Below are 13,458 nucleotides of genomic sequence, written 5' to 3'. Positions count from 1 at the left end.
GAGCTCAATGTCAGGCTCAGTTGAACAGGATGAGATGTCTCAGAAAACATGCATAGGATTGCTCTGCACGGTTGCATTCCTCTGCACACAACCCTGGAAGTAAGTCCCATTGAACACAAGTGGATCTTACTTCTGAATAAATATGCCTAGGATTGCACTGTTAACCCTTTTACTAATGTCATAGTTCAGTGTTACTTTTTCAGGCACTGCTGAAAGCATTAGTGTGTCTAACGTTGTATTTTATAATGTTGAAGTCCAACACTAAACACATGTCAAACGGTATATGTAACACATATTAATACTCAGTTTTATGTTGGAAAAAGAAATTTGGAATCCAGACTCAAGCTTGTGTTACTTCTGGAATTTGAAGCCAGTCGATATCCCCTCTGCAGGGGTGGTAGGCCCATTAAGTTGGTCCATCCCTAGAGAGTCTGGTATATTGAGGAGCTTCCTGTTGTCATGGCTGGCACTCCTGTTTTGAAGCCCTGGTCTTGCTATGGAATGGTGCATTGGGAAAGGCTGGTAACATGATCACTCCCAAGTATCCTCTCCTGCGATGTAGAGCCCAGTTAGCTCCTTGGTTCTCTAGGAGCTGTGGGCTATGAAACAGACAGGGCAAAACCTGGAACACAGAAGGTGCAAGTCTCATAGTGACGATGACAGGACAGCGCATTATCATACCTACTTTGTGACTATGGTGGCATCACTGTCTTCTTCTGTCATTGACTGAGTTCAATGACTGATGAGATAACCAATGGTGGTTTAAATAGTCGACAGTTGGTTATTTAATTCACTGTGGGTTATCATGTTGTGTGGAGGGAGTTTTTTTAATGGTTGGTTATTTGGCTGAAATAACCAATGCAAATAACCAATGCTGTGTAGAGTTGGCTATTTGAACCACTATTGGTTATCATGTTGTGTGAAGGGTACCATTGGTTATTTCCTCGGTCACCATTGGTTATTTTGTCAGCCACAGAGATGCAAGGCAAGAGTGGTCAAAGTGGTGGCTGCCGCTCTAGTCCAGCCGGCAGGATAGATTTTCAGCAGTAATGGCTTATGGGATACTAGCTGGAGGACTGAGGGGGGAAAGGGTGGGGGGATGAGTGAGTCAACTTAATGTGAACTAATAGTCAACTCAGCACTGATCCTAATCCATACCACGGTTGATTAGTATCATGTTATGTAGGGAGTACCCCCTAGATAAACAACTGTCAAGCACTGTTGACTATTGTGTTGTCTGAATGCAGCCAGCAAAATTCCATCCCCCTCTCCCCATGTTTTAACATCTATATAGAGCTTCTGGCTGAGGTCACCAGGGGGTTTGGAGTGAAATGCCATCAGTATGCTGATGACACTCAGCTTGTCTCTCTAGGTCATCTGAGTCAGGTAAATTTGTGCAGGTATTGGAATAGTGCCTGGAGTTGGTAATGGGATGGATGAGGGGCAGTAAATGTCAGCTGAATCTTGACAAGATGGAGGCATTGTGGGTAGGTGGTTCTTATGTCCAGGAATAAGTTGTATAACCTGTTCTTAATGGGCTTGTACACCTCCTGAAAGAGCTGGCATGTAACTTGGGATACTCTTTGTTCCACCACTGTCACTTGAGGCTCAGGTGGTCTTGGTGGCACAAGAATGCTTTTAACCAGCTTTCTGGACAGAGATAATCTTGCTGTGGTGATCCATATTCTGGTAACCTCCCAATTGGATTAGAATAATGCATTGTACATGAGGCTGTCCTTGAAGATTATTCAAGGGCTTCAAATAGTGCAGAATCTAGTTGCCAGAATTTTAACTGGTACAGCCAGATGGGAGTATATTATACTGATTCATAAGCAGTTACATTGGCTGCCTATTTTCTTCCAAGTCCAGTTCAAGGTGCTGCTGCTTACCGTTAAAGCTGTAAGTGGCTTGACACCCAAGTGGCACATCTCTCTCTATACCAACATGTCTTGAGAACTTCAGAGGATGTGCTTACCTGGATTTCTTTGCCACACGAAGCTTGTTGTGTAGGAACTAGTCAGCGGAAACCAAACAGGAAATATATTGGTTCTTGGAACTAGGCAGAAATCTTTTTTATGGTGGTGCCCTGTGTCTGGAATGAACTCCCCATTGAAACTTGATCAGTGTCGATGCTGCTATCATTTTGGAGCCAGGTTTAAATTTACTCATTTGCCCAGGCATTTTAGAGTAGTATGCTGATTTGTTTAGCTTGCTCTGCTGTTTTGTGTTTTTTATTGTATGTTTATATTGTCCATTTAAATTGATAGTGGATACATGAGTTATGTGTTACTTAGAAGTTTGGTTGATATCATTGGGGTCTGTACCCCAGGAAATACACTTAGGAAATATGCTAAATCAGTTTATCCTTTTTCATGCAACTTGATAATATTAATTTCTGTATGTATCCAATACTTCATCTTTTAATATTTTTCATGATTTCTTTCAATATTAGGAGCGCCAACGTCTGGAGACCATTCTTAACCTGTGTGCAGAATATTCCAAACCTGACAGTGATCCTGCCATTGTCACAACTGTAGCTGATGTTCAAAAAATTAATAAAGAACTTGAAAAACTTCAGCTGTATGATGAAGATTCTGTATTTGAAGATTCTCAGATGACCCCAGAAACAAGAATCAGAAACCGCTTGCAATCACCTACTGGAGACTCTGACTTCTCTGAATTCAGTGAGCTGGGTCAAAATGCTATGGGATTCTTTTCTCCAAGAGGGATTAGAACAAATAAACATTTAACTGACCACAGGACGTCTTCACCTTTACCTTCTTCTTCATTCCTGAAGGGTGTTAATGAATCTTCCTATTTGAGCATCATGTCAAAGGTAATAGCAAAACACTCTGTAGGAGGAACTAGTTGGAAATCCCATTCTTTGCTAAAACTGTTCTATGCTTTTGTCAAAGGGGGAAAAGTTAACTTCCAGTTAAATAGTGCATATTTGATTTTTTAGGAAGATTTGGCACAAAAGCTGTCAATTTTGTGGCCACAATCCAGAGAAGTACAGTTGTCATTTCTCCTTCTTCTCTGAATAGTAACCCATTTGTCTTCAGGTCCAGTGCTGTTTGTGACTCACTGCCATTGCCAAGGAGCAAGAGGGGATAGTTCTATTTGAGTGGTGGTGTAGTGGTTAAGAGTGTTGGACTGGGAGTCGGGAGATCCGGGTTCTAGTCCCCACTTGGCCATGGAAACCCACTGGGTGACTTTGGACCAGTCACAGCCTCTCAGCCCAACCTACCTCACAGGGTTGTTGTTGTTGTGAGGATAAAATGGAGAGGAGGATTATGTACCACCTTAGGTTCATTGGCGGAAAAAAGGCAGGATATAAATGTAATAAATAAATAAATAAATTCAGCTGCTGCCACTGTTTGACAAAACCTAGTTCAGGTAGTAGTGCAAACTGTGTACAGAGCAGATCTGAGCCAGGCCTTCTACCCCTGGCTACTCCACAGTGGTGGAAGTGCACAGACCTTAGCCAGCACTCTGTGTGACAGATAGGAAGAGCAGCATCCATCCATTATAGCTCAAAATAAAGCAGGTGACATTTTCCCTTCCAGTGCTGACATGTGGTTCAAATATACTGTAGCTCCTCTATAGAGTAAGGCATGAAGAAAAGACATTAAGAGGTAATATGACAAAGCCATCTTCAAATATCTGAAGAGTTGTCACATAGATGATGGTACAAATTTGTTTTCTTCTTCTTCAAATGGTTTGAACCAATAGGTTCAAACTAGTCAAAATTCCTTTTTTGTAGGGAAAGGAAGAACTTCTTGAGGGTACGACCTGTTTGACAGAGGAATAGATTGCCTCAGAATGTGGTGGGCTGTCCTTCGTTGGAGAGTTTTTAAGCAGAGTCTGAATGACCACTTATTAGGGATGCTTAGCAGCAGATTTCCTGGACTGAAAGGTCTTGCTCAGTGATGTGCAGACTGCAAGCTTGCAGAATATACTTTATCAGGTCCACCAGCTAGCAACACCTGCATAATACTTGCGTAGGAAGAGACAAAAACTTAGAATTAAAAGATCAGGCCATGTCTCAGTACATCTCAGCCTAGGAATATGTTTTCAGTACCACAAACCTTTCATACACACAAAAAAACACCCACTTTTGGTCCCCCCTACTTTCGTCACTTTAGCATGCTAATTTGGGGGGAAAGTTGTTGCAATTATTAAACAATTTGGAGTCCAAAATCCTTAGTGATCTTCTGCAAATCACTCAGATATCTAACAATAGATCCTGATCTACCTTCTGCCCACCCTTGGAGTAGATGACCTTTGAGGTGTCTTCTAACTATGATACTATGAATTCAAGGATTGCAGTCTTGCATCCCTTTCATCCTTATGGTTATTCTTTGCTTTCCACAAGTGGGAGATCCTGTTTCTAATTCTCCACTAGGAAGATGAAATCCAAGACACCATGTCAGTATTAGCTAAGCAGGATGCTTGTGAAAAGAAGGCTTTCCTGCTAGGATTACTAGAGCCAGTAAGGAATGCAATTCATTAGAAAGGATCTTCTGTTATAATGTGGTAATAGCAATAGCAGCACTCACTTGAATGAAATCCATTCTTTGCTCTAGAATCCCATAGTTCTAGCTACAAATCTAGATTAATCTAGGTGTGAGAGAAAGACATATGATTTAATAATATAGATCAAAAGACTGAGAACGGATACTAAGGCCTGGTTGTAGCTCTGATATTGACAGCAAATACTCTTGTGACCTTATGCAAGTAACTTGACATCTGCAGGATAGTCAGCTGCCTTTGGAAAACAAAATTCATAATCAGGAGACTGGAGTGCCTTTCCTTAAGCATTTAGGGTTGAAGTCCCATTGAACATAGAAGTAGGCTCAGAAGTAATAGGGCAAGCAGCCTAAGTGTGCTTCTGAGTAAACATGCATGGGATTGTGCTGTCTATCTCTTTCTCTGTTAGGTTTTAATGGAATTTGATGCTGGAAATAGTTGTTCAGGAAACAGCTTTGATGCTTGTATCTGCTAATATTGAACAGTATAAAATGCTGCTGCTGAGCTAGTGAGAATGACTGTTAGAGTAATGGGACGTTTGCAAGACCAGAAACTAGCCGAAACTATCTCTTCTGGAATGGGACGTCCAGAAGTGGTAGTTCTGGCTAGTTTCTTGGGTTGAACTAGCAAGTGCTGCCTTCCTGTTGCGCTAACAGTTAATCCTGCTAGCGCAACATGGTTAATAATGGGAGAACCCCAGCATTGGATACTGCTCATTGTTTAGTACGAAAACAGATATGAAAGACTGAGTGCTTTTGAAGAATATGACAAAACAAGATTAATAAAAAAAATCATTTATAAAGTGTGATGTTTATTGTTCTTTCAAATCTATTAACATAAGCAAAATTTTGTTGCTGGCATTATTACTATTATTTTAAAAAGACAAATAATCATGGTAAAATGAGCATTTTGAGAATTCTTATTTTTAAAAGAACAATATATTGATTAATTTCAGACACCAGACTGCATAAGCGATGAACAAAGAGCATTAGAACTTAATCAAATGGAAGAACAACGCATTGTAATACTGAATAATTTGGAAGAACTTGAACAAAAGATTAAAGATTTAAGTGACCAGATGGATGAATCCTCCCGAGAGGTATAAGCCTATTTTTATAAGATTTAATTTTAATCTGCACCTTGCTGTAACGTGATGCATACATATTTGAGACATTTATACAGATTGCTGAAAGACTGGTGCATATAATGTCTATTCAGGCACTGTACCCCTGATGCTGATGCACCTGCTGACCGTGAACCAACATATTTGGTGTTAGGCATTAGTACCATGTAAGTGAGAATCTAATCGCAGCTTCCCATGTTGGGTCAGATAGCAGGTGGGGGCAGGAGAATTTCATCAGAACTGCAGCTTGGATTCCAGCATTCAATCCAGCACTTCATGGGATACATTTTGCCCTGAGGTCTAGACTCTTGCTTTGTATATTTACAGTGGACTTCTAGACATGCTTACCCTGAACTAAATCCCACTGTGGGCCTTGCTAGATGAAGCTTTAGCCCGGTGCGAGGCCCGGGCTCGTCCCTGTGCGTCCAGATGACGCGCAGGGTAACCCGGGCTCAGGCAGGGGTCAACTCTCCCTGGGCCTGGGGTAACCGGCACCTCTTTTAGCCCGGTTTTCAGCCCGAGACCACAGGCGTATAGCCAGGTCCACCGCTTTTCCCAGCTACCGCATTTACTCCTGAGTAGCTGGGAAAAGCGGTGGACCGGCCGCAGTGCTCCACAGGAGCACTGCGGCCATCAGGGCTGGGGGGACATGGGGAGGAATCGCATCCTAAGGGACATGGGCGGGAATCGTGGCCTAAGGGACATGGGGGGGCAGGAATCGCGGCCTAAGGGACATGGGGGGTGGGAATTGCAGCTTAAGGGACATTGGGGAGGTGGGAAATGGAGGCCTTCGGGGGGCAGGAAATGGAGGGCTATGGGAGAACGGGGTGGTGGGAAATGGAGGCTTTCGGGGGATGGGAAATGGAGGGCTACAGGAAATCGGGGGATTGGAGGGCAGGGGAGATCGCAGGGGGGAATCGGGGAAAGGGGGGAACAGGGAACCCATTTTTTTTTTTAAAAAAACCCTACTTTTAGTGCTTGTGCGCTCCTGCACACCGCCCCTTTAACTACAAAAGAAAATGGCGGATGCAACGGGGCTTTCCTAGATCTCGTCACGTCTGACATGTAGACGGGGCCGACAGCCCACACTACTTCTAGCACGGCCTGGCCCCTCTACAGGTCCGGATTCCAAGGTAGGTCTAGCAAAGCCCTGTGTTCAATGGGGCTTACTCTCTAGTTAGCTTGTTTAGGATTGCAGTCTTATGGGCGTTGCATAACAGGAAGTTTCAGTCCTAATTAACAGTACTTGATACTTTACATTTTGCAAATATGTGCTGCAATATGTTACTTGGGTATATTGTAGAGGAGTCCTTAGTAGCCAAAGTCCAAGGAAATGAAACTCCCTGTTTCTTTTAATCTATTACCCATCATTTATTAGCACAAATGTAAATCCTTATTAATTTCTGTTTTACTTTACTTTGCAAACCAAGCTTATTAAGTTAGCATTTCCCAAACTGGTGCTCTACAGGAGTTTTTGACTACAGCTATAATCATTCCTGACCATTAAACATCCTGACTGAGGCTGATGGGAGCTGTTCAAAAGATTTGGAGCGCACCAGATTGAAGGGTAATTTAAATCCTGTGGGATATAATTGGAGAGATAGCTGTTTCAAAAGTAGCCAATGCAACAACTTGCCACTAGGAAATTAGAATATCACAAGGAAGTAGAGGCATCCACCCAGCAAATAAACAGCTTTGAAGTTTGATTTCAGTTTTCAATATTTTTCAATAATTTTGCTTGTGCACATATATTAAAATATCTTGAGAGACGTTAATGTGATTTTGCATCAGGAGTGGGTTGTTGTTGTTGTTTAAAAAATGCATCACACATAAATAAACCTTCCAAAACTATGTGTCAGGATTTCTGTGTAAGCTAGATTGAGACTGAGAATTGTTTTGTGTTCTTAGATGGATATGGAATGTGCCCTATTGGATGGGGAGCAGAAATCTGAAACAGCTGAACTTCTTAAGGAGAAGGAAATACTAGATCATTTAAACAGGAAGATAGCAGAGCTGGAGAGAAATGTTGTTGGTGAAAAGACCAAGGTAAATAAAGTTATTTCACATTTTTTTGCACAGAATTTTAGGAAACAGTATCTGAAAAAGAAATTTGTGTCACATTGTACATTTTTAAAATTAGAAGCAACTTGATGACTGCTCTCATGAGTTTGTGGAAACTGGCATGGATATTTCCATTATAAGGCAGTTATTTATTGAAGAAACAAACTATTAAGATAATTATGTAGAATTATGAACAACAAGAACTAAGGGGAAATAATCTGTTTTTTCATACACTGTAGTATTTTTTATATTGTGTTCGTTGAACCATTTTCTTTGTAGTGTAATGCAATCAGGTTCCCTTGGTTATAGTAAAATCACATATGAATGTAGGAGTTCAGCTTAAATTTTATTTAGTTCACATGGCTACACCCATGATATTCCTGTTTATCCATAATTTCGATAACCTATTGCAGAATAAATAAGATGAAGAAAACTGTCAAATTAAAATTTAAATAGAAAAAAAGCATCAAGTAAGGAATCACATTAAGAAGTTTTATGCAACGTTTTAAAGCCAAACCTGCAAATGTGAAAACATTTTGGGCAGTATCCAAAACTCCTGTCTGCAAAGTTCACTGACTTGTCCTGTTCTGGAAATGAGTGTTTTGGCTCATTTCCAAATTGTTGCAGGATCTGCTAGCTTCCTGTTGCCCTAGAAGTATGTCCCTCTAGAACACGCACAGCATTGAATACTGCCTTTTAATTTAATAAATAAATAAAAATAAATAAATAAATAATAAATAAAATGCCATCAGATTTAGGAAATGCAAGATTATACAATAATGAGAATCTTTATAGTCACTGAGTTTAGGGCCAAACTAGACATTGCACACCAATGCCAATAACAAATCTGCAAATGACCTTTATTCACGAATAGAGCTTTGGAAAAGAATGGTGAGAAATGGAAAACTGCATGTGGATGCGTAATCCTTTCTCCTTACACTCCATCCAGTCCAGATTGTCTCCCTCTGTGGGGATAAAACATGTATTTGGGATTTTATTTATTTATTTGTTACATTTATATACTACCCCATAGCTGAAGCTCTCTGGCAAGTTACAAAAGTTAAAAACAGTGAGGTTTTCTTTGAGGAAGAAAGAGGCTTGGCACAGATTAGTGGAAGACAGTGAAAGTATAGATATCTCTCCCCACTTGTCTACTTCATATTTATTCCCACCACATCTCCTTTTTTGACAGGGCAGAGAAGAGTCATAGGGAATTTGTCACACTTTCATGAAACATCTAAGGCTCAATTGAGACATGCCTTAAATGTACATATTTTTGTTATGTAAACAGCGGCCACAGGGAACTATGAGTAGCCTCAGGAACATGGGGCAGGATGATGTGATTAACTCTTTGTCTTGCTGGCACAGTCCCAATAAAAATCTCATCTCCAAAGCTTCCATTTGCATTTCAATGGAAGCTCCCATTAGTACTCCATGGGGAACTCTACTCCATTGGAGTTCCACAAGCACACCAGAATGCCCATGGTTCTCTGATCAGAGAATTAACATTGAATTGTTAATTATATTTTATGGTTTCAAGCTTCCTAGTATGAAAACCTTCTGCTTTTTTTTTTAAAGTGTCATTTGAAGTGTAAAGACATCCACCTTTTCCTTCTGGGAAAAGATGACTTCGCATCTGTTATCTATGTCTTGTGAAATATCAGATAGGATTATGAGAATGCACATTATTGGTGCTGCCTCTGAAAAGTGTCAGTGACCAGACACTTTCGTTTAGGAAAGATCAAGTAACAGAAAGAGTGGTGAACAATGGAAAAGGTGTGTGTGGGGGGGGGGGGTGTTACATGAGGTGGAGATACCCCTTCACAGCAGAGAGGAACTCCACTGGCAGTGGAAGGGGCACATCTGCCCCAGAAGACTGACTTGTATTTGCAGAAAGTTCTGTGGGCATACATGTTGCTCCCAAAACAGGGCATTCAGGGGATGGGTGGAGGGGCAGGATGGGGACAGCTTTGGATCTGCTGGATTCTGGGGAAGCTTCACACTTGCCTCCTTTCCTGCTCCCCCCAGCCCAGCTGGAGTTGTCACAATTAATTCCCCCATCCCGCCCCTTGGTTTCAATGTGGGGAAAGAAGGGGGAGAATTACCTATGCGGAACAGGGTCAGGTAAGACGCCTGCCCCCACCTATCACACCAGTTGGTGCAAGCCAGAAGGACTTTGAAAATGGTGGAGAATCTGCCCCTTTGTACTTAGGATTGTGCTACAGGTCATTAGCTAGGCTTTTCTGCTTAGAGCTCTTTGTTGGCTCCCAATTTGTTTCCAGGCACAATACAAAGTGTTTGAGTTGACTAATAAAAGCCTTATCCTTCTAGGTCAGGACAGGGGACAATTAGTTTGATGTTGGGCAACTGGTCGGGAGCCACACATCTAAAGGGAACAGGGATAGAGCAAAAAAAAGTGGTGTCATCAAGGAATCACAGCTTGATGTTATTATGTTTATATGTTTTCCTAATAAATTTTCCTAATAATTTCCACATTATTTTATTTGTGCTTTAATTTCCACATTATTTCAGATTTTATGTTCCACTAATTTGTTTTCTTAATTTCCAGTTTCTTGTTTCTTTTTCCTTTTTAAATTTCCCCTTAATTTTGCCCCCTACTGTACTTAATATATCCTCAATCCCCCATTCTGTCTCCACCTCCCTCTCATCCACCCAGCAAGTCATGTACTTACTTTACTTATTGGATACAGACAACTCTATGATTCGGGAGAATGGTAGAGTGTCCTCTTTCACCAAAGAGCCATATGATAATACAGACCAGACTGTTTCTCACAGGTTTCTGGGTAAACCAGAGGGCAAATGTGTGGTCATGCTTTTGCAACTAGGAAAAGAAGGTGGGAAAGAAGAGTGGGGCAGGCGCAGCTCGACAGGAAAGGTTTAGGAGAGGAGGTAAAGCACACATCTTCTTTTTGCTGATAGTTTTGACAGTGATAGCGCTCATGGCAGTGACAGAGCTGGAGAAGGCAAGTGTTGCCCCATGCACAGCTTGATGGGGTGAGGAGGAGAAAGAGTTATGAGAGGAGATAAAGTGCACTTTTTTCCCCATTGCTTCTATTAGTGGAAGGGCTTTGGATGGCTACTTTGGTGGTATGGACACATAGGGTGCACAAATGGCCATTGAGGGCTCCATGCAGGCTGGGTGTTGTTCACCTCCGGTCCAGGACCAGGTTATGTGAAGAATGGTCTCCCATATGAAATTGCCCATTCATTGAGATTCATCATCAGAGACCCTGTTGTGGGTGCTCTTGTTTTTAGAGCATTGGAGCTCTAAAAATATTCCATTTCACGAACAGAAAGAGTTCCACTCATGAAAGAGGGCCCCTTCTATGGCTGGAAGCTCTTTGGACCTAGCCTGGGCCCTTTTCACGGTGGCACCCAGCCAGATTGTGGAATCCCCTCCCCAGAGTCATTCACTTGGCACTTACTCTTCTCAACTCTTTGTTTAAATGAGCTCTTTGTTTCAGTCGCTGCTTTATACCATCATCATCACTATTTTTAAAAAAACTATTTTAATGTGTTTTTATTCTGTTTTTATTTTATTTTATCTTGTACACCGCTCCAAAATTTTGAATGGGGAATGGTATATAAATATTGTAAATAAATAAAATTATTATTATCTCTCTTTTCTCGCTCGTTGCGGTTTTTCTAGACGGACATGTTGGCCTTTGCCGATTATGATTATGATTATGATTGAAGAATTATGTTTATTAATCTGTTTTTGTACCCACAAAACTTTCATAGAATTTGCTAATATTTTCATTTAGAATTATTATTTTCCATAATCTTAGACAGTGATGGCATTACAAGATATTGTTAGACGCCAAACTTTGTACGGATATGTACGTTTAGCTTCTAATTGTATTTTACTAACAGCTGGGGGCTAGTTATAATAAGCAGGTGTAATTTGCACCTGCATCCTTACCAGGTATGGCTACTAGTCCTGATGGCTATATGCTACTTTGAGTTTCAGAGGCCGTATGCCTATGTACTCCTGTTCCTGGGGAAGATGGCCAGAAGGGTGCTGTTGCACTCAGCTCTTGCTTGTGGATTTCCTGTGTGCAGCTGGTTGGCCACTATGTGAACAGAATGCTGACTAGGTCTGATACAGCACGGCTCTGCTTATGTATCTTTTTGACCCTTTCTAGAATATGTACTGACTTACCTGGCCATTCAACTCAGTGCCGCTTTTTTTTTTAGTAGACCTGTATAGGATTGCACTGTTAATATCCTTCTGCAATCTAAAACCCCATGCAGTATCATTTCCCACTCATATTTCACTATATAGTATTGCTGTTTACTTATAAACAGCTGTACCGGTTGGTTCCACCAGTGAATGGAGTTTTGTGAATAGTGAAATTATATCTGTGTACAACTTTCGAAAGCTAAAACCCATTTCATTCATAGAAATACAGCACAAATGACCGCAGTTCTGTTTGTAATGGTGATAGCATGATGTTTATGGAAAGTTAAGTGCTGGAATTAATTCTTGATCTGGGCACCTGTTTGACAGGAAGCCTTGCACAGATTCAGCTGACCATTGTAGACCACCTGTTCCTGAAGCTTGTGAAATTCTTAAAAAGAGATATCACGAATTAAAAGATAATCGTTTTTCCATCTGAATGCTTAAAATAGACTAAAGAAGGACTTTTCATATTACTCGTCTTTTTTTTTCATACTTCAGAGACCCTAATCACATTACAAAGGATTGAAGAATTTTGTGACCAAGAATATTGCTTTTCTGTAATGCAGACCCCATAATTCCATAACAATTAAAAAACAAAAAGCACATCCACAACTGACTGAAGCTGGTGGTCCCTGCCACCAGATGCGATGGAGAAGCATGTGGGTTATCCCACCTATGTTTCTTTTCTTTTTAAAAAATAAGTTTGAGGCTTGGTCTACAGAACTCTCTGCCACGGTTTTTAATAAAGTTCTCATTTATACCTCACTATTAGGAAATGCTGTCTCCTCTATAAAGCCTCTTAACTTCTGCCACTAAAATAAACCCTCTCTGTGTAAGAGAAACTTAGTAGCCTAATTCCTATAGGATAGGCATGGGATTGACACCAGAACTAGAGACAACCTTTCATCATGAACAAAAAATAAGATGTTCATTAATGAAAACTTTACAAAAGTGAATAAAACGGCACTCTTCAAATAATAGGTTGAGATTGCTTAAAGGTTCTTAAATTAAATATGGTTGCTTACCATTCCTAAGCAGAGACTTTTCCAGCTAAATAAAATCTCAATAGTGTTTCTTTCAGATCAAGTTTTCTTAAACTCCACTCCAGAAATAGGAACAGGTTTAGGCATTTCCCTAAATTTCCTTAAAACAAGGACAGTTGCCCTTTGCCTCCAGCTCTTCCTGCTTCTTCTGTCTTCTAGGATTATTTAGATGTTTCAGGGACTACTTGCTGAAGTTCCCCCTGGTCAGATGTAAAATAGGAGCCTAAAATGTGTTATGTATAACTTGTTCTGTTCATAGGATTATCTTGTTTGGTATATTAAATTTAAAAGTATAGTTTATGTATAGAATAATTACAAATGTGTTTACTTGTAAAAGTGTTTAATTTCAATGATAATTTTACGAACAAACCAAGTTATACACAATATAATTTATGTTCCTAAAGCAGCCCTCCCTAGCCTGGTGCCCTCCAAATATTTTGGAATATTTATTATATATCCAAAATGGGGGATTCTAAACGCAAATTATTTGCTGGGTT

The 13,458-nt window shown here is 40.6% G+C and overlaps 1 protein-coding gene across 4 annotated transcripts in view; it reads left to right on the top strand.

Annotated features, from left to right (window-relative positions):
• PHLDB2 (pleckstrin homology like domain family B member 2) overlaps positions 1–13,458 on the top strand; it is a 97,088-nt gene that overhangs the window by 35,342 nt on the left and 48,288 nt on the right. For all 4 annotated transcript variants that reach the window (XM_063126842.1, XM_063126840.1, XM_063126839.1 and 1 more), the window contains exons 4-6: positions 2,453–2,836; positions 5,486–5,629; positions 7,562–7,699. In XM_063126842.1, the coding sequence (XP_062982912.1) occupies positions 2,453–2,836; positions 5,486–5,629; positions 7,562–7,699 (666 nt within the window). The remainder of the gene's footprint in view (positions 1–2,452; positions 2,837–5,485; positions 5,630–7,561; positions 7,700–13,458) is intronic.

Source organism: Elgaria multicarinata, chromosome 5 (assembly GCF_023053635.1).
Source record: "Elgaria multicarinata webbii isolate HBS135686 ecotype San Diego chromosome 5, rElgMul1.1.pri, whole genome shotgun sequence".
In the NCBI taxonomy this organism is placed as follows: domain Eukaryota; kingdom Metazoa; phylum Chordata; class Lepidosauria; order Squamata; family Anguidae; genus Elgaria; species Elgaria multicarinata.
This window is presented reverse-complemented; position numbering and strand designations above follow the sequence as displayed.